This window comes from Plutella xylostella, chromosome 10, assembly GCF_932276165.1.
Source record: "Plutella xylostella chromosome 10, ilPluXylo3.1, whole genome shotgun sequence".
Taxonomy (NCBI): domain Eukaryota; kingdom Metazoa; phylum Arthropoda; class Insecta; order Lepidoptera; family Plutellidae; genus Plutella; species Plutella xylostella.
In genome coordinates, this window is record NC_063990.1 from 2,125,146 (window position 1) to 2,147,871 (window position 22,726).

The 22,726-nt window shown below is 38.6% G+C and overlaps 1 protein-coding gene across 5 annotated transcripts in view; it reads right to left on the reverse strand.

Moving 5' to 3' along the window:
* LOC105394261 (paxillin) overlaps positions 1–22,726 on the reverse strand; it is a 51,771-nt gene that overhangs the window by 7,008 nt on the left and 22,037 nt on the right. For 4 of the 5 annotated variants that reach the window (XM_038118129.2, XM_038118127.2, XM_038118125.2 and 1 more), the window contains exons 2-4: positions 8,147–8,418; positions 4,895–5,138; positions 1,925–2,018 (exon numbers count right to left, since the gene is read on the reverse strand). In XM_038118129.2, the coding sequence (XP_037974057.2) occupies positions 1,925–2,018; positions 4,895–5,138; positions 8,147–8,418 (610 nt within the window). Of the gene's footprint in view, positions 1–1,924; positions 2,019–4,894; positions 5,139–8,146; positions 8,419–11,066; positions 11,395–22,726 lie in introns of those variants that run through there. The other variant, XM_038118126.2, reaches the window with a different exon arrangement.

Consider the following 22,726-nt stretch of genomic DNA (forward strand, 5'->3'; position numbering starts at 1 on the left):
GAATGTTCTGTTCTACCACTATGGAGAATAGCAGATTTTTTTGTTCTCCATAGAACCTTTGTAGGTCACGTGACTTTTTAGTCTTTTTATTATGGGATTTCTTTCAAGATTTTCCCAAGTCGTAGAACAAATGTGGTTCAAGATGACCCCCTGAGTTATTCCCTTCCAGCTTACTATACGACTTTTAACACACCCTGTAGGTGTCAGTAGCTGTTTTTTTCAAAAAAAATTGATGACGCTACATAGCATTTGAGCGTTTCACTTAGGAAAAACCTTCATTGAGCACAGTGGACGTGTGTTGGTTGGCTAATCATCAAAACATAATAATATCTAAACGACTTAAAAACAAAAAAAGCGCCGATAATCCATTATTAACAACACAACGCGTGTTACTGTCGATTCAGTCGACGCTATTCTAGTGGCGTGCGATACAGAAATAGCCCCAGTAGGGTTACTCTATACTGACGAAAAACGAACGAGCGAGAGCTGTCGTGCAATCGGCACGTTTAATACAACAAGATAGAGTGCTGGCGGCGGCGCTCCGAAACTTGTTTTTTTTCATCATATAGAGTGACCCCCCAGTTTTCACACGGCCCTGCCCGTCACGTTTATAAACGAATATTGGCTTTGTGCTACGCAAGGTGAAAAGCTTCGGAAGTTGTGTAGGTGTATGATTTTTCAACAAGCCCTCCCATTGGTCGAGGTGGCAGTTTAGCGGAGAGACGCGTTTCTGAACGTACGGTTTTGAGCGGCGAGTAGAGCCGTTTCAGCAGTAATGCGCTAGTTGACCTCTACAAGGTGGCTGATATGCCTAAGAAATACTGTTACTGGGTCCATTCGTGTGGAAAATTCTTGATGTGTAACGTGGTTTGAGGATATCTTAAGTTACTTGAGTTTTTTTGTATTGTCATTGATTTTGGCGATGCACGATTTACAATAACAACAAAAAAATTGACATTTTATAAAAGGCTAGATGTAAACTTAATCTATGATAGATGAGGAGAATATAGGCTATGAGAAAATGGCTGACCCGAAAGTTGGAAAATCTCCGGATAACCACTGTGCAATGATTTTGAAAACAGATTACAACGGAAAAGTAGCACAGCTTATGCACTATGTGAAATTGGCATGAATTTTCGGTATTTTCTCACTAAGTATGTTATGAAAGCATTAGACATAAGTGCGAACAATGTAGCCGTAATGTACTTTACGACCGATAAAACTTTTACAGCCAACTAAATTGAAACCTAAGTAACAACATTCATGATAATAAACGTTATATCGGCTTAGCGTAATGGCTGAAACGTGATCACAACTACTTTTTAAAACAAACTACAATGCACAAAAAAAACTGTATTGAATAAACATGTATTGAATAAAGGCTTTGCTGACATTTCAGAACCCTTTGAAACTTTAGAAACTCTTCCCACAGACACATCAGGGCTAATTTCAGAAGCGGAGAGACAAACTTCTTTCATGAGAACGAGTATAGTTTCTATGTATTCTTCTATTACAGATAAAGGCAATTTATCTCAGTAAAGTTATTCAAACATAGATTATTATAGAATATGAGATGGTATCCTGGCTATTCGCAGTTTTGTGTACAAGCCCCAAATGCTTGATTAAGCCCGGTTTCTGGGGCAGATATTTGTTTAAAGACAGATATTTGTACTCGGGTCTTGGGTGTTGATATTTATATTTAGTATCTATCTATCTATGTATTTGTGTAGATATATCAGCTGTCCGACACCCATAACACAGGTTCTGCCTAGCTTGGGGTCGGATGGCCGTGTGTGAGATGTCCCCACATATAAAATATATTATTATTTGGTGGAAACCGGGCCTTACTGTCGCAGATTTTTTCCATGCGACGTCTGAAATCTTAGCACTAGTAATCTCGGTGTGTGGAGTAGTGTGTACTCACCCGTTGTGCAGGTCGGTGCTGAGCTGGTCGAGCAGCGCGTCCACGCTGGGCCGCGCCGCCGGGCTCGTCGCGCCGTTTGTCCTGCCGTACCCATCTGCAAGAAACATGGGGGGTCAGGTTGGAGTTTGGACTCTTCTGATAACATAAATAGGGTTTCAAATGCCTCATAAAAGGGAACACCTGGGTCAGTCACGCGAGAATATGACAAATTCTTTGAACTCAGTTTTTATTTTATCTTAAAAAAATTAAAGACTCTTTCAGTAAAATGAACCTAACTTCAGTATTCAAGGTACTTTTCTCACTTTCCTCTTCATAAGAAATGCTGTTACATCTAATAATGCTTTAAAACTAATCTAACAATTATACTATAACAATGAGAGATTTGATTGTTTGTATTGAACAGGCTCCTAAAACTACTGGACCGCTTTAAAAAATTATATCACCATTATCAAATAATTTAAAACGATGCGATAAATAATTACTATGTACATAATATAATTCTACTCTAGCTTTTACCCGAAAGCTTGGCTTCGAGTCACCTCTTCGAGGGTAACCTACAGTCGAGTCGTGCATATTCATTATTCATATAATGTCAAAATATGAAAATAATTGAATGTAGCCAAGCATTAAGCGCTGTTAAAAGCGACATTACGTGTAAACTGTGCCAATTACCAGCACTTTAAAGTACAATCTGAAGAGAACATGAAAGCAAATGGAGCGACAAATCATATCAACATGTTTATTTAACAATTGCCTACGTCGGCCATAGACAATAATGTTTTGGTCTATGTTGAAGAGAGTAGGAGGGAAACAGGTGGGGCACAGTGTCACGGGAGCGATGCCAGCTACCGCACGAGATTTTATCATATTCTTGAAGAATTATGCAAACGTCCGCCATTTTAAACTCGACCTCTGGAGCAGCTGCTAGTTGTACTGTCAGATTCATAAGTGCCTTTCCACTTTTTAGTGATATGTACAAATATTACAATATAGGTTCTAATTTTCAAGCGCTTTCAATAATGTAACTGAGTGTACCTCCCATGCTACAACGAGAATTAATTGAGAGGCCTGCTTCAGGCAATTTGGAATGATTGACGGAACTGATTTGCGTAGAAGACACGCATGGCTCACTGTAAAAACAGAATAGAAATAACACATATTTCTTGACTAAAAACAGCTGCTTTCGCTATTGTAGACAAAGTTGAATGAACTACATGCGACTCGAGACATGGCAAGAATCGTAAAAGTTGGCAATTCGTGTTTCTTTTAATATTAAAAAAGTATAGCATGAATTTCAAGACGAATCAATGTCGTAAAGATTAATAGAGCTGGGTGTGCCAAAAGTCGTTGGTGAAACCGTAATGTAGGTAAAAATGAAGCTAAGATGCCAGAATAAGCCGGTTTAATCGCGGCTTCGGTTAACGAGTTCGTTAAAGGGTTTTATGGCTTGGCTGTTAACGAAGGTGACTTTGGTTCTCTTTATTATTTTTAACGCAGGACTTTTCAAGAGGTTTGTTATAAGTTTTATGAGTAGCATCGAACTTTCGGACTGTTTATTTTGTTGATGTTATTTCATTATCTAGTACTACTTATGTATGTACAGGTATATGAATGTTCATCAAATTTTATTTTTTATGTAACTATAAAAGTTATATTCTTACACTTATTGTAGGTATATCAATACTCATACTTCGGTTAGGATGGTTATGGCTAGGCTCTTTATCTCTTACCAAAGAACATTAATGTCTAAGTACATAAATTTATTAATATTCAGATTTCCTCCTTCCGACTCTAGCCAACAGAAATCAACAAACGGATTAGTTTACACTCATAACAGTGTACAGTAAATACGGGGCCTTGCCAAACCTAACATTAGTCTTGTTAAATGTGCTCAGATTTATTATTTCAGGATATACATTTTCGTACCATATTTTATAGGTTTTGCTAGTCGTAAATATCTGCTGATATTGGAAATGCGCAGCATGAAATTGCATAAAAGGTTAATAAATCTACGAATAGGCACAAGTACCTAAATGTTAATACATTACGGAAAATGTGCCTGTCATAAGTTTTACTAGTATACTAACTTTTTCAAAAATTAGTTTCATTAAATAATTTTTCATCATTGTCGGGATTTTTGTGCTAAGTTGCCGGTGGGAGATTTAAAAATAAAACTCTTGCAAAAAAGAACAGAAACATCAAATTATTTCTCAGTACGTAAGTATAGTAATAAAATACGGCTTCATCTTGATAAGTGGTCGATCGACGGCGATCGTTTAGACTCGGACACCTGATTAATGTACCACTCTGTGCAGCGCCAGTATCAATTAATAATCACTATCGTTTATTGAGCGCTATTCATACGATACCTACCTCATTTTTATGAAGGGGAAATATTGAATGTATAATTTTGGGAATATTACAAATGTTTCCGTCCAAACAACAGAACGGATTTACATTAGGGTTTACAAAAATTTAAAACAAGAAAACAAAAGTTTTTCTTCTGAGAATGCGAAAGACGATGCAAGAAATAACATTTAACGTTAACATTTTTATAACGTCAATTAAATTATCATCAGCAGAATAATCGTCAACGGTTGGACATAGGGCTCTCCCATGCAGCGCCAGCACACCATCACATTGGTCATTCTTGACCAGACTTATCTAAAATCATCAGCCCAATGCGCTAGAAGAAGGCGCAACGTTTGTTTATCCATAGTCTCCATTTCACCAATGCATTCGTACTCCACTCCATCCAAGCCTGCGCATGCCTACTGCCTAATAGCCTATATACCAGACATGTGCCATGCAGAGATCATGCGAGAGAAACCCGCTTCCACCAGCGGACATATGGACAAATTAATATGATTGGTGACTATCAAAAGAATCCATAGCAACGCAGCGTAGCACATTTTTGGTGGATATGCAGTATGCACTGTATGCACTCCTAATTTAATAAATAATACTCACCAGTCCTGTCATGGTAACCGCTCTTGTCCGCATAGTTGGCATATCTCGCATTGCTCAGATCATCAAGAAGGGTGTCCAACTCTGACAGGTTCCCTCGTCCAGTCCTTCCATAGCCACCCTGGCCGTTGGTGCTCCCGTAGCCTGGTGCCCCATTGTAGGAGGGGTTGTGACCAGCGTACGCTGAGCTGCCGGTGTATTTCACTGGGATGACCTTTTCTAGCGATGATGTGTTCTGGTATGTCGGCTGTGGGCAAAGAGAGCAGAGGTTAGGTTTTGTGTGGTTGGGAGGAAGATTTCGTGTCTGTCGATAGAATACAACGGCGGCTAAACGAGATTCGATAATACTGATACCTAATAATATGGCTATACTGCAGTTATGTTATGCAGTTATATATAATTTATTATATCTACATTTAGGTACATACACGGTCGCACAATGCAATGCAATGCCTTGGATGTACCAAACAGTTTTTGGCAATAGGTTCTACTTTACATTCACTGTTTTAACTGGTTCTTTTGGTGTACAAACAAAGAGTTTATATTCGATTTAACATCTGAAACATCGCTATAAACTGCAAGTAAAGATTCATGATGCTGTGATGAATGAAAAAAAACATAACTATCCCTAGATAGTAATCAAGCTGTTGAACATTTTATTACGAGAATGAAAAGAGCAACCGGAAGAGACCTTATAAATACGACACGAGCAAGTATGTTCATAAACGTAGCTATAAAGATCAATAAATCGATTGTACAAATTACAGGCCCCACTTTCCTTGGCCTGAATATTTTAACACTCTGTTATTATCGTTGTAGTAAAATCGATATATTGTCTGCCGATATGACCCTCTTTTTTCATGTTTTTCTCTTGGTTTTGCTTTGGACATAATTAAATACCAAACTAAAATGACATTTAGGGCTACTTGCACCAACATATTAAATCTAGATTTAGTGTCAAATTTTAAGGGCCCCTTGCACCAACAAATTAAATCTAGATTTAGTGTCAAATTTCGATTTAAGAAACGTCAGTCCATATAAAATTTGACACTAAATCGAGATTTAACACTAAATCTAGATTTAATATGTTGGTGCAAGTGGCCCTAAATGGACTAACGTTTCTTAAATCGAGATTTGACACTAAATCTAGATTTAATATGTTTCTGCAAGTGGGTCTTAAAAGTAACAATTAGGACAATAGTGTTAGTGTTATGCTACAATTTAAAACTCAGCTACAGTCGCTATTTTTATCAGATATACCATATACCTAGTATGTATTTTTCATTTATTTCAAAGAGGTAAGTACGTTAATCCCTGTCATTCACATGAGGCATATTCGAGACCTTGATCCAATAACGGAGAGTATTTTAGACGTTTTAATTTTACAAAATTATTCAAAACTCAGATAAACAAAAGTCTTGCTCTGTCACTCATAAAATTATGTAAATGAGTTGTCACGACTCTGTCAAAACGTTATACTGAACTCATCCATTTGTGTAAAACGCGAGCCAACGTGGAAAATTTGGCATCAATTTTAATAGGCGAGCACTGAAAATGACTTGTTATGATGATGTCACTCCATAGTCTAGCAAAATATATAATTTTCATAACAATTAATTGGCTTTTTTCAGGGAAAAACTAACGGCCAATGAAAGATTTGTTATAGTTTTCTGCCTATAATACCTACCTCTATAATAATTTGACAAACTAATGAATGCTAACAAATAGCCATGTTAAACTGGCTAAACGCAGTAAAGTGAGGCTTCTTCGATCATCTATTACCAAGTATGAGCTAATGTCTGGCTAACAGAGGTGTTAGGATTCTTCTGTTTATTTGAAGACTGGGTGTTGTATGTAATTGCAGATATTTTTTATGAATATTCTTAACAATTATTATTAAGTTGCCTGAAAAATTAAGATTAAAAATATTTTTCCCTCCGTGATTAATTTTAACATCTGGCGACCTCTATGTTAGAAGCGCCACATTGATACTGGCTATGATTCAAATACCAGTCCACGAAAATTTAACTAGATGGCGCTGGCACATATTTCTCTGGGCAGATTCAGCTGAATGAAAACATGGCCATTTATTTCTCAAATTTTGGGAAGCTGGTCACACCGACGACTTTGATACAGTAGTATCGAAACAGACACCCGTAAAAATTAACAACAACATAAATATTTCCCTTTTTATTATCAGTATGTAATAGCCATTTTAGGGGCTTTTTAGCTAGATCCCTACACTAAGTACCTATAATTTTTTTTAGCTACCAATTTTTTTTTTAAACTTGGTCCTTTATGTAGCAAATTTTTTGTACAATAAAAGAAATATGGATGAACCTTTACCCCACCACAATGTCAATAATTAACTTAAATTTACTTAGTTTCCCTTTCTCCAGTAAGTATCCAGTTAGCTTAGTCATGTCTTCTTCACAAGTATTTTTAATGAGTCATATGAACATCAATCCCTGTGGTCGCTGCTTAGCCTACCATATCGGATGGTTTAGTACACATTACACATTATAATTCTGTCATATTAATACCATAGTAATGTTTTTTTTTTGTCATTTGATTAAAATAGGACCTATTATTATGTATTATATTAAAATTGTCCTTGTCACGTAGAAAATGTGTATCCGTGCTTTTATTAAGTTACCTTTTTGTTTTTTTCCAATACTAATGTATATTAAAATTACAAGTTTTAAATTTATGAGGGAGTTTGTTTAATGTTTAACACCTAACTATCCTTGTACTAATAATAGTTAAATATTATTCACTCCTCTTCGGATAAGTTCCTTCGTTCATAAATGAAATGAACCAACCAAGCTAGAGATTTAAAAACTACATAATTTACATTCAGGTTATTGAACTCATCTACATAACGGCTGTGTCATTTCAATATACAAACCTACCTAATATATGTAATTACCAGCTAACTGGAGTGGAAAAAGTTAAGGGTAACCTAATGTTACGGCCACTTACGGCTTGTTCCACAAAGTTTAAAAAAGTGTCAAGTAAGGTAAAGGTATGTAACCTAACCTACCTCAAAAGTTTACAATAAACACTTATGAATTGGGTTTCACAATAATTGAATAGCGATAACGCACAATATCACGCCATAGCACGCCAATCCGGCACATATCATATTTGAAATGTTAAATCGAAATTTACTAGGCTTGTCACAATAACAACTACAAGTTACATATCCACACACATAACACACATAAGTATAAAAAGAAAACAAAGGAAACTCACCGATCCCGGCTTATTATAATCCGAGCCGATATTCCTAGATCCATTAATAGACCCGTAGCCAGTAGACGTAGGCGAGCTGAGGCTGCCAGGGGAGCCAGTTCTCCCCCCAGGGGATGCAGTTCTCCCCCCAGGAGATGCAGTCCTCCCTCCAGGGGAAGCAGTTCTGCCGCCAGGGGACGCGGTTCTGAAGCCCGGAGACGATGTCCGGCCGATGGGAGAGCCCACTCTGTGGCCAGGGTTGATGGAGTTCTGCAGGTCTGCTAGCAGGGCGTCTGGAATGTGGAGATGAGAGGCTGGTTAGAAATTTGTTGCTGTAGTGATTAGTGTAAGAAGGGCCCGACCCTTCTTGGGGATAAACATGGTTTATGTATATTCATAGTATTCACCAACTATAGAATATCCTTAAATATGTCACATTAAATAAAACTTTCAGCCACTAAAATTTTTCTAGACTTACGAATTACTTATGAAGAAAATTGTGACCGAACTGGTAGGCGCAATTTACGCTAGTACCTAGTATACAGTAAAGTAACTACTAAGTACAAAGTATGTATTACGAGTAACTTTCAAACAATATTCACATTAATCTCTTACAAGATTCAGATCACAGACAACCATACTAACTTCTATTATCTAGGTAGATAGTGTCAAGCGAGACCTTTTAATTTATTCAACCGTTTTATCGTTTGTTGAGATTACAGAGTGTATGAATAGTCTTATTTATAGCAAAAGACAGTTAAGGAGTTAAACAAATAGTCTGTATTAACTGAATGATGTCATGGCGGGGTAAACGCTGATAAATTGGCTGCAACATGTGTGTTTGAAAGATTAATTGACGGGAATTAAGAATAATACTGCAAATTACACTCGTTAGACAAGAAATACAGAAGTGTAACAGATATAATGTCAACTATTCAACACCAACACGACCGTTGTAAATATCTACTGATACTTTTAAAAGTTGTAAAACAAAGGTTGGATTGATGAGATGTATTTGATGAATGATCAGCAGTTGATAACATAATCGGTTCAGAAGTTAAAAAGATGCAAGCATGCAGTGTTCGGTTACATTGAGATAAGTTAGTACTTAAGTACTCTTTTAATTGGATAGATCGAAAAACATGTGCTTAAAAAAAATATTTAATATTTTACTATATAGCATTGAACGCGAATGATGTTTCTTAAAACGGGAGTAAACCAACTCATAAAAAACGGGTTGGATGCTGGACAAAAAGAGAATGAAAAAAGAGGATATTCTTAATTTACATTTTGCCGAATTCGATACCTCGCTGTCCTTGGAGAAACTGGACTTTTAGTAAAGTTCAATGACAATGCTAATACTACGAAGATATAAAAAATACATATAGTTACAGATACTCCAATTTGGACGGTAAGTACATAGTTTGGTTCAGATTCGGATAATTATGTATGACTAAGTAATATGTATTGGGAGTATAAGTGAGAGGCATTTCGGAGATGCTTTCTACACCAAATTTTTTGTGATAGCACAATTTTTGAGTAATGATTAAGTACAAATATTTGATAGAAGCGGGCGTGGTCGCCATTTCGAAACCAGTAACAAAAACGAATACTGTAAGAACAAAAAATATTGACCTCATATACTTAGTAACTGTACATAATGGTTAGTCATTCACGTTTTTGTTACACTTACAAGCTTCCCCTTTATACATTTTATGGATACTTAATAATCACATGCTGCAATATGATGCACATGCAATGCATGGTATACAGCTTGATATAGGCCTCTCCCAAATAATAACACAAAACTGTCCTCAGCTATCTAACTGTATTCTCGAAGTACAGAATAGTAAAAATAAAAAATACATTCTTAGTAGAGAAAATATTTTTTATAGTGCCTGGAATATCATCGTTATTTCACTGCGTAAATGTCAAACATAGGTAGTTAGGTACATAATAATATGATTTTTGTAATCCAGAGGATGATGTGACGTGATCTATACCAGGACCCTAGATCGTTGTATAAGTAGTATAGATCTGTGTCTTACAGCAAGGCTTAATCTACATCGTGTCAAGACAGAATTCGAAGAACACCGGAAGCTGTAACCTTTAACCGGTGGATCTATTCGAGATTACACTCCTTCTTTAGGGCTCTTACACTAAAACATGATAAGACAGCGCCGTTGCATCGTTCAACGATGGACAAAGAGTTTCAAAACTATGGTTTCGGTTGAGCAAGGAATTTAAAGGTATATACCTATATGGTGTAGAGGTATTATATGCTGCTTAGGAATGTTTAGTATTTCAACAGGCATTTAATCTACCTACAACTACATACGTTAAGTCCACCCTTTGTACTTTTATTTGTAATATTTGTACAATAAAGAGTTAAATAAATAAATAAATATTTTTTTGTTGAAAGCGTCGTAACGCGCGATATAATATTGTGTTTACACAATACATCACTCTCTATTTACAGCAATACAGAAATCATTTATATTCAATGAATAGGTAAATGGCTACAGGACATTACATTAAAATAAAATATATCTGCGAAAAGATTTGTGTGCAAGAACCTTTATTTCAGACTACAGTCATCACTTCCTTATCGGGTGACAATATAATAAGGGACCGTGGAGAGAGCCCGGTAGATAACAAAGTTTGTTCAGTAGAAGATACCAACAAAGAAGCTATTTATACCACTAACATCAATGAAACACAGAGACAAGATAGTAATGAAGTTTTAAATGGTACCTACTCCTTTGACTTGACCTATTTCTTTCGAAGATGTAGACACTTTGATTGTGATGAGACAATAGAAGTTACAACTACTACAGATATTATGATGTTCCAATTGGCTTGATAACTAGTGCATCAATTCAATCAGACACGAATTAAAGTTTCTAGTATAAGTAAGTATAATAATAATTTTACATATTACCTAAGCCTTGACAGGCTTCGAAAACCTCCTCATAATCAGTCTGCGGTTTCGGTTTCAGGTTGGTGTGAGTCTTGAGTATACTTCCATACACATCATCGTTCACCGTATAGTACTGCCTCGACATATTTTCCACAATATTGACACACACGATATTTAAAAAAAACTCCTTGTAAGCACAAGACGCCAACACAGACTGGCCACTAAGAGCGCATCACAAAAGAATCGCCATAAAAAGGAAATAATAAAACACGATGCCGGGGTGGGATTCTAAATTTAAAATATCAGATTTGCCCTCAGAGGTCGAGAGTGGAGACTCGGTGCGCCGACGCGCGACTCACTTATGGGCTAATGCGGGACTGAATCACCTCTGAGGCGCGCGCGCCGCAAAAATCGAGCATACAGCCTAACACATTGTTCACATAAATATCGAATGAACAGCGGATGCAGCGCCGAAGCGCTGTGTAAACGCCATACACTTAGACAGTCGAAGATGGATGATACCAACAGCTTTATTCAAATAAACAATTTCGTTGAGAGATGCAAATAACATCCTGAATGACGATAGCTTCTTAGAAATTAAATAGTTTTTCTCTGCCTGCACTGACGAAATTGCGCTGATATTCGGTATTGGTTTGGATGAGTAAAACTGAGAAAAGTGTTTTGGCGCTTCCTTAGACTGGGCTAGATCTAGCAGTCGATGTAGACAGTAAGTATCAATCAACAATCAACATGACTTGACGAAGGGCCTTTTCAAAATCGAGAGTAGTTTGCTAAATAGCTTTACTCTTGTAAATTTTAATACAAACAACACTAGTAACAGCAAAAATATAATAGTATTAAAGTAGAACTTAGAATCTCTTGAAGCGCTTAATTATAATACTAGCACGAGTGTTGATGACGAAGCAGTGAGACAGCCGGCGTCATCAGATGACGACAGGACGCCATTGCGAGAAATGTGTCTGCCTCACAATAGAAACCTTCATAACTTTACTTCGTGATGTTATTTATATTATTCATGACGAGGATGTTAAGCAGTTGCTTTTCTTTTGCGAAGATGTTTAGGTTTTCGTTTCGCTGATAGATAGTAAATGACAAAAATACATCTAATCATTCAAAACCATACACATAGATTCAATTACATTTGGCGAGTATATTTTTTGTTCAGTGCATACTTAAGATGTAAGTCAAGAAGGTCTAATTCAATTTATATTATTTATATTTATAACATAAAAAATTTGGTTGTTTCTACATTCTGAGTTATGACTTTATAAGTTTTAAGTAATTAATAAAGCAATCAAAGTAACTGGAATTCCGATGGCCATTTTGAGCGCAGTAGAGAGTTAAATTAATGATGTAATCAAATCGACAAAAACATGTCATTCATAAAGAGGAAAATGCAAAACCTTGCTAATAAGGTAAACTGCGAACGTCAAGGATTATTGTAAACAGCAACCGCATAATATGACTTCTTATATTCAGATAGCCATACAAAAATACTATAATTTGACCGATATGTTAAGCTGCGTACAGACCGGCCCAACGATGGTTATCATACATAATACAGGGTAGATTGCAGTAACGAAGGTCAACGAAACCAGTTGGTTTGGCCGGTCTGTACGCAGCTTTAGAAAAAAGGTAACCAATACGTTAAAAAGTTGATAATTCTCAAATCCTTATTTGGCTATCTTATTTTGTTTCGGCATGGCTAGACTAGACATTCTTCTTCTTATCGTATCAATGTCAAACACAAGAGCTAGTCTAGCTCTAGCACTGACCTCTATAATACAGTAAATGTATAGAGGTCATTGAGCTCTAGCCTTTACTCCTATACTACTCCTGTACTCCTGTGGATGTCCCAAAATTTACATTATGCACAGGCAGCTGTCGTCCACAAAATGAGGGTATAGGTGAGCCATGTAGAACTCTTATCGGTGAAAATTCTTACCTGGCAGGATAACATAAAAGCAATCCAGCGAGGTTCTGTGGAGGATGAGCCAAAACTATGGCGATGACGTGGGAGGATCATTGCTCGCTGACCAAGATCTAACCAAATGGAGAAATCTTCTCAAAACCACGTAGTTTCGTTCCTGCTAATTTATGTCCGTATTGGGTACTCAAGACATCATCATCATCATTGTCGATATAGCATTTTTCAGTAAGTCTAAGTACTAGATGTACCTCTCTAAGGCTTAGGCTAATCCAGGGTAGGTTGATCCAGGTGGATGGTATCCGGTATCCCACTCCTTGTGTGCAGGGTTCACAGCCATAACGTATCACAACTTCATAACAGGTAGCTACTGATTGCAATTGCCTTTTTACTGAATGGATGCTTAGTTAGACGATACAAGCGCCTATCTGTTAAAAGAGAGCAACACCGCATGCCACCAACTGTTGCTACTGAAATGAGCGGAGGCGTGAAACATGAAAATCAACAATTGCCAAATGAATTTCTAAGTTGCAATAAATAAATTTAGTAGTCCAGGTTTATAGAATCTTAACTTTACAGGTTTTTTTACTTCATGAATACTTACTTATTATATTTTAAGCATTGATAGTTTAAAAAAAAATTAGAGATACAAGAATGATAATGAAAATACCTCAAGTCAAACATGAAGAAAATGCAAATCAAGATTTTCCGACACTAGATATATTTTCACAATTATTGTTGCAATCATAATTTCTTCCAATATGTAATCTATACTCTACTATCTACCGCATACATAATAATATATTATGTATATCTTGATTTCATATTGAGGTTATCCGGAGGTGTACGAGTAGATACCTATCGTACATTTATTATTCTTATATACATAGTAATAAGATCATAATTACATTAACATTAGCAATAACATTATTGAGTAGAAGTAAGCAAATTATATACGTCATTATTACGGAGCGCCAGTTGCCACGTAACCTTTACCGTGTGAACATATAAATAAAGTTATAGTCCAGTGATTCATCTTTCTACTGAGAACAACCCTTATAACATCTACAACATCTACTACAGTGTGGGAAATTAACCCCACATTTTTGGTCCTTCGAAGAAGTTGTGTCGGGATTTTTGCTGTTTTTCTGCGTTAGCGAATCGGTTTAGTCGGCCTTCCACCAGCGGACCTCCCCGGCTAGATTGAGAGTGCGCACATAACGTGGCTGAATAGTGAATTCCTGGTACGACCAGTGCCTGCGGCAACACAGAACAGAACATCAACAGTCTGATCAGAACCTGGACCGTGAGCAACTCACAACATTAACAGAAACATTTAACAACATTCAATATACAACAACATTTCAACAACATGTCGAGCTACGCCGATATTTTACAACAACAAAGTGAGATTGTGGAGAAAATCAAGAAAATTAACATTAACTTCAAGAAAGATCCGAAAGCGAGAAAAACTGCTGACTACCATGAAGAGCGTCTTCATCAGCTGGAAAGCTATTGGAAATTATTCGAAACAAACAATACGCGTCTGGAACTAACAGGGCAGGAGAAAACAGGCCAGTATTATGAGGGCCGAGTGTTTGAAAAAGTGCAAGTGCTGTACAACGAAACAAGAGACTTGATGCTGTCATCCAGGCGACAGCTGGAACAAAGTGTACGCATGGAAAAACCCAAGCTACAGGTTGATGTGGAGCAAGCATTGGCGAGTGGTTCCGGAGTACAGGAACAAAACAAAAGTGACCCAAAGGAGCAGACTTTTGGAACACCTGAGGTACAGTTTGATAAATATAACAATTTTGGAGGGTTGAGTTCGGAAACATACGATAACAACACGCAAAACATGCTAAACGAACACCGATCTTATATAAAGGCATTTGAGAGGTCTATTCGCAACATGAACATCGAACAAATAACAGAAAAATGGCAGCTGGAAGACAAAATAAGAACAATTTCCCAGCGATGGGAGAACGTTGACAGGATGTATTGGAAATTGGACAATATAATCGAGAACATGACGACCTACGAAGAGGAGTATAACAGCTTAGAAATTCAATACGAACAAACAAAAACAGCAATCAATCAAAAAATATGGGCTCACCATCATCAAGAAAAATCGGCACCAAAAATAGAATTACCAATTTTTAGTGGTCACTATTCTCAATGGACCACTTTTAAAGACCTTTTTATGGAAACAGTACACTGCAATTCTTTTATTTCGAGTGCCCAGAAGATGCAACATCTCAAGTCCAAGTTAAGAGGTGAAGCAGAGCGACTAGTGCAGCATCTACCAATCAGTGCGAGTAACTATGAGACCTGCTGGAGTATCCTGCAGCAGCGATATGATAACAACAGGATGCTATTCTCCTACCATGCTAATGAGCTGCTCAATCAACCTTCCATCCAACAAGCATCGTCATTTCAAATAAAACGAATGCATGATACAACTCTCGAAAACCTGAATGCAATAACAAATTTGAACATTGAGACCTCAAGCTGGGATCCTCTTCTAGTACATATACTACTGCAGAAACTCGACTGTGAAACAGCTCAAGATTTTATCGAGTCCATAAACAACCCCCGAGAAATACCTAAATTAAGCGAGTTTTTGGGATATCTGGAAAATAAATTTGCAGCAATGGAATCGAGCGTAAAACAAGGCCGAAACTATCAACAGAAGCATAATAAATCTCCTCCTTCAATTAGAAAATATTCCACTGATAACAAAAATAACTCTAACACTCAACATTCAAGCTACGGAAGCGGTCAAAGAGCATTCCATTACGCTGTGGCTGCGATAACTTGCCCGCGGTGCAACAAACAACACGGACTGTACAATTGCTCAGAATTCTTGAATATGACACCAAACGAACGCCGCCGAACAGTTGTGCAATTAGGTATTTGTAACAACTGTTTATTCAGTCACCATGGAAAAGAGTGCACATCAAAGCAAAAATGCAAGCAGTGCAACAGGCCACATAACACCCTTTTACACGAAGCAATGGATAGCAGGAATGCGGTGTCGAGTCGAGGTCAACGCGTTAGTACACATCTGTGGAATGATGAACAAAATGAAGTTTTGTTAGCAACAGCCAGAATCGAAGTTAAATCATCCACTGGTTCTTACTATACACTGCGAGCTCTAATTGACCAAGGCTCCCAAATCTCCCTAATAACAGAGGATGCCGCCCAGCGACTTCAGCTTAAGAGAGAGAAGTTGGAGGCTGTCATATCGGGCATCGGAGCCTCAACATCAAACAAAAGCAAGGGTATGGTCAACTTATCCTGCAAGGCAATCAACAGCGAATATACATTTAAAACAGAAGCCTTAATAATGAATACGCTAACAAAAAAGCTACCAAACAAAACAATTGACCGACAAATATTCAAACATTTAGAACACATTCAGCTGGCGGACCCTAAATTCAACATATCTGACAACATTGACATGCTGTTGGGAGCAGATATTTACTCTGAAATTGTAATGGAAGGTCTGCTGAAAACAAACAAGTCCAACATAATTGCCCAACAGACACATCTTGGGTGGATCATCTGTGGGCAACATAAATCCTATCAATGCCATGTAACAATCACCAATATCGAGGAGTTGGCTAAATTTTGGGAGCAGGAAGAGATTCACGATGACTCACAACAAGAAACAGAAAATTCCTGCGAAACTTTCTATAACAAAACAACGACAAGGCTAACAGACGGCCGATACCAAGTACGGCTGCCTATGAAAGCTGGATATCAGGAGAACATTGGAACATCAAAGCCTCAGGCGGTAGCCCAGTTTAAACAGCTTGAACGTAGACTGCGGTTAAACGCCAATTTTTCACAACAATACAAGGAGTTCATGAAAGAATACCAGGACATGGGTCACATGATACCATCTAACAGAAACAATTTAGAATACTTCATGCCCCATCATGGAGTAACACGAGAGAACGCTGTAACAACCAAGCTAAGGGTAGTTTTTAATGGCTCAGCCAAAACCAGCTCTAAGCAGAGTCTCAACGATCTAATGGAAGGGGGGCCTAATCTACAAGCAGATATGCAGACCATCTTATTGCAATGGAGACAGTACCGTTTTGTCTTCACAGCCGACATAGAGAAGATGTATAGATTCATAGCCATGCATCCAGAAGACCAACCATTACAGAAGATCGTATGGAGAGACTCCCCCAACGAACCACTCCAGGAGTTCCAACTTACCAGTGTTGCCTATGGAACAAGAGCAGCCCCATATTTAGCACTTAGAACCCTGAAACAGCTGGCGGAAGACGACGGAGATGACTTCCCAAAGGCAAAACCTGTACTTCTGAACAATTTCTTTATGGATGACGCAATATTTGGAGAGCATTCCGTTTCAGAAGCTCGCCAGACGAGAAACGAACTCATACAACTACTAGAACGAGGAGGATTCAACCTTAGAAAATGGGCTAGCAATGAGCCCAGCCTCGTAAATGACCTTCCTGACAGCCAGAGAAACCCTCGAAACTTCAACTTTACGGAGGCACAAACATCAAAAACATTGGGCCTTGGATGGGACCCGAACAGTGATGAATTTATTTTCTCACCAACAATTACAAATAAACCAACAAAAACAACAACAAAACGACAAGTCCTCAGCGAGATATCGACCTTGTACGACCCATTAGGCTGGCTGTCGCCTATAACGATTAAATCCAAAATACTATTTCAAAAACTCTGGAAGCTCCAACTGGGATGGGACAGTGAACTACCCGACGAAACGCAAAGAGAATGGTCTACTCTAAGAACAGAACTAGCAAACATGCATCAATTTGCGATAAAGAGATGGCTGGGATACACCGAAAACTCGGAGATGGAACTGTTCGCATTCTGCGACTCATCAGAGAAGGCCTACGCCTGCGTTGTCTACAGCGTGACACGCGATAAGCCAGGAGAGCCGCAACTTAACATAGTGGCCGCCAAAACAAAGGTCACTCCATGCAAAAAACCACAAACATTGCCTAGATTAGAGTTATGCAGTGCTCATCTATTGGCTAAACTGATAAACAAAATTGAACAGTCACTGAAACAACAAGTCAAAGTAACAGCCTGGACGGATTCAATGGTTGTACTTGGATGGCTCAACGGTGACGTACATCGCTGGAATAGCTACGTATCAAACAGAGTTCAACAAATCCTAACCGTCGTGTCAGCAGAAAAATGGAAACATATCAAGTCCGAGTACAACCCGGCCGATTGCGCGAGTCGTGGGCTGCTTCCGAGTCAATTAATAGGATTCACATTATGGTGGAAGGGGCCCCAGTGCATATTTAACACCGAAACAACCCCTAATAAACAGCCCGAAACATACAAAACAAACATAGAAGCGAGAGTGAACATCGTCGCAGTTCAAAAACAAGACATAAATATAATAACAAAGCTATTAAACGATAGCGGAACACTCACAAAGGCGGTGAGAACACTAGCGCAGGTATTGCGTTTCATAACAATCGCCCGAGGACTCGAGGACAGCAACCGCGCGGCAAACTGCTGACGCTAGAACAGATAAGAGCTGCGCGCGCGACGATACTTAAACAAACTCAACACGAACATTATAGTCAAGAAATAAATGACTTAAAGAACAAAAATAGGGTGAGTCAAAAAAGTGCTCTATTAAAACTGAGTCCATACCTCGACAAAGATCAAATTCTACGGGTTGGAGGGAGATTAAACAACTCATACCTGTCGGAAGAGGCAAAACATCCTGCAATTATACCCCCAACAAGCCGATTAACAAGCCTCTTAATTGACGAGGCTCATATAACAACATTACACGGAGGGGCGAGACTCACCTTAACAACACTTCGCCAAAAATACTGGATCATTGGCGGAGTTAACAAAGTCAAACAGAACCTGCAAAAATGTGTCAAGTGTATCAGATACAAAAATCGAACACAGGAACAGTTGATGGGAGATTTACCCCGCGCAAGAACAACTCCATCGCCACCCTTCTATCATACGGGGGTAGACTATACCGGCCACGTTGATGTGAAGGTAAACAAGGGAAGGGGAGTGAAGACCAGCAAGGGCTATATTGTTATATTCGTGTGCATGGCCACCAAAGCTGTCCACCTAGAATTAGCATCGGACCTGTCGACCCCCACCTTCCTGCTGGCCTTGAGACGCCTAATTAATAGAAGAGGCAACGTCGGCCATTTATACAGTGATTGTGGAAGTAACTTCCTCGGAAGTGACAGAATTCTACGGAAAGAATTAAAACAAACCGGAACAATGTACAATGACACATGCCAAGAACATTACACCCAAATGGGAATACAATGGCATTTTAACGCGCCCAGTTGGCCAAATGCGGGTGGGATCTGGGAGTCTGCAGTCCGGATGATGAAATACCACCTAAAGCGAGTCCTCGGTGAGCAAAAATTAACATATGAAGAGTTCCTGACCTTACTCACTCAGATTGAAGCGTGCCTGAACTCACGCCCCCTCTGCCCGCTCACTGAAGATATTGAGAACATTGAGTGTCTAACACCTGGACATTTCTTAATCGGAAGACCCATAGTTTCACTACCAGAGGAAAATATGCAAGATGAACAAATAAGCCTACGCAACAGATGGAAATTACTACAACAAATGCACCAACAGTTTTGGAAGAAATGGTCACTTGACTATCTACAAGAATTACAACAGAGAAGTAAATGGCATAGAAAAACAGAAAACATATCCGTTGGAGATGTTGTCCTAATCAAGGACGACTTACAACCACCAACAAGATGGGCTCTAGGGAGAGTAGAGGAAGTGCATCCAGGAAGGGACCACCTAGTTAGAGTGGTTACACTGAAAACAAAGGGGAATCGACTAATACAAAGACCTATAAATAAGTTAGTGTTTCTCCCAAAAACACAACAAGAAGAAAAAGTAAATGAAGAAACAGAAACTAGTAGGCAACAAAAACAACAAAAACCACAAAAGAAAATCTCCAGTCTACTGTGTGTCTTCATCACCTTGCTGACACTATTTCAACCAGCCACTCAGGCCAACGACTTCATCAGCGTGTCTCAATTCAAAGACAACAAACCAATATACTTTGACAACCTCGGGCAACTACAAAGTATACAAGACACGTGGAAAATTATTACATACTACAACATGACGTCATACTGGCTAGGCGTCACAAACATAAAATTGCTCGTCGATCACGTCGATAACAGATGCCAAGAATTCGCCTACAACAAAATATGTGATGCTATAACCACGGAACTGAAACAAGAAATCGAGGAGATAGAGCGGAATAACTATGTGCTGCATTCACAACATTCAATGGCGCCGAGAAGAGTGCCCAGGGGTCTGATTGACGGAGTGGGGTACGTGGCTAACACCCTGTTCGGTGTCCTCGACCAGAGATTCGCAGTCCAGTACAAACAGGACATCGAAATATTACAGAACAACGAGCATCATTTACTTAAATTAATCCAAAACCAAACATCAATCATAGAAGCTCACAACAATATCTTACAACGTAATGAAGAAACCATGAATAAGCAATTTCAACTGATACAAGAACACCTAAACATAACAAATCATTACATAGATGAATTACAAAACAGAATAAACCAGGAAGAAAACATGAGCTATTTCAATATAGTAGCCTTGTCAGCGAATATCATCATAACAAAAATTAAAAATATTCAGCAAATGCTCCTAGACACAGCTACAAATATTCATCACGGGCGAATCGACGCGAGACTGATACCACAAGAACAACTACTTCAGCAACTGAATACCATATCTACAAGGATTCCCAAACATTTATCACTGCCAGTTAACGATATTCAAGAGCAACTTGTAAACATATACAAGCTACTGAAGGTACGATGGAGTATAGAGGAGAACTACTTCATAATTGAGCTGAGTTTACCCTTAACCAGTGATAACCAATTCAACATATATAAACCGATACCAATACCGCTCATTCATAATAACAAAACGTTTACAGTACAATCAGAGATAGATTACATCGCAATAAACATAAGGAAAGAAATCTACATGGTACTATCAGACACGGATCTATCTATGTGTATCAAAATGGACCCACTCAGCTTAATTTGCAATTTGAACAAACCAACACTAAACATGAGAAACAACGATGCCCCGTGCGAGATAAGCCTCCTCACTAATGTATCGACGACGAGCTGCTCATACACCGAGGAAGCGTGCACTAACAAATGGATCGGGTTGCACAGAGATAACACATGGCTCTACTTTTGCTGCACAGAATGCTTACTCAGAGTAATTTGTCAAGACCATATGATTTCACGGTCAACGCACTCGGCAGGCATTATAAAGGCCGATCAAGGATGCGTCATAAAACACGGTCAAGCAACATTTTATACAAAGATGTTTTATCAAGGTCGAATCAACATAAACCCAAACATAGATGTACCAACTATCGAGGGAGATATCAATAATATAACCATAAAACAAGACCCGAAGCACTCACCCTTAAAAATCGAGCAGAGATCAAACATAAATGACCTTATCAAAATCAAGAATCAGATTGAAAAGCTAAAGGAGAGCAGTGAGACTACTGGAGAGATATCAACACATGACATCCATCAGTACGCAGTGTCGTACTTAGCCCTGGCGGGGGCAGCGGCGCTGGCGGCGGCGGGAGCGTGCGCGCTCGCGCACAGACGGCGGCGACGGGCGGTGGCGCCGCGACCCGCGCGCCCGCCCATCACCAACACCGACATCGAGATGACCACCTTCTCTTCGGGAGCCACGCGTCAGAAACAAACATATTCAATACCTAATATTAATTTTAACATATAATATCTTAAGTGCTTATATTTTCTTATGTAAATCGCTTCTTACATTATTTACTTGATTGTTTAAATTTTGTGGCCCTTCGCAGCATGTACGAGTAGATACCTATCGTACATTTATTATTCTTATATACATAGTAATAAGATCATAATTACATTAACATTAGCAATAACATTATTGAGTAGAAGTAAGCAAATTATATACGTCATTATTACGGAGCGCCAGTTGCCACGTAACCTTTACCGTGTGAACATATAAATAAAGTTATAGTCCAGTGATTCATCTTTCTACTGAGAACAACCCTTATAACATCTACAACATCTACTACAGTGTGGGATATTAACCCCACAGGAGGTTCAACTTTAGGTTCAAAAAGTCAGTCCACAAAAGTATCCGCAACGATAATCTTATGACTCATCCTTATTAATAAATAATTACTTAGTAGGTCGATAAGTTAGTTTGTAATAGAGATGAGGTGTCCTTTATCATTAGGGGCTGTCCATTAATCACGTGAGGCTCGAAGGGGGGGGGGGGAGGGGGTACTGAAAACCTCACGAAACATCACGAGGAGGGAGGGGGGGTTCTCGTTAGACATCACGTGTATAAATTTTTTGACAAAAATTAGGTATTTCTGAACCGATATTTTGGACGGCGCAAAAATTTTAACGATTTGTAGTATGACCTATATTTTTTCTAGTCAAAAATTACCTTTACATAGACTTCCAAAAAAATACACGTATACCAGGGGGGGGGAGGGGGGGTTGGTCCCAAACCTCACCAAATATCACCAGGGGGGAGGGGGGGTCAAAAAATGAGAAAAACGACCTCACGTGATTAAAGGACGGCCCCTTACATGGATGCTGCTGAAATGGTTGACATAGAAATCGTGGCAGCAGCACAG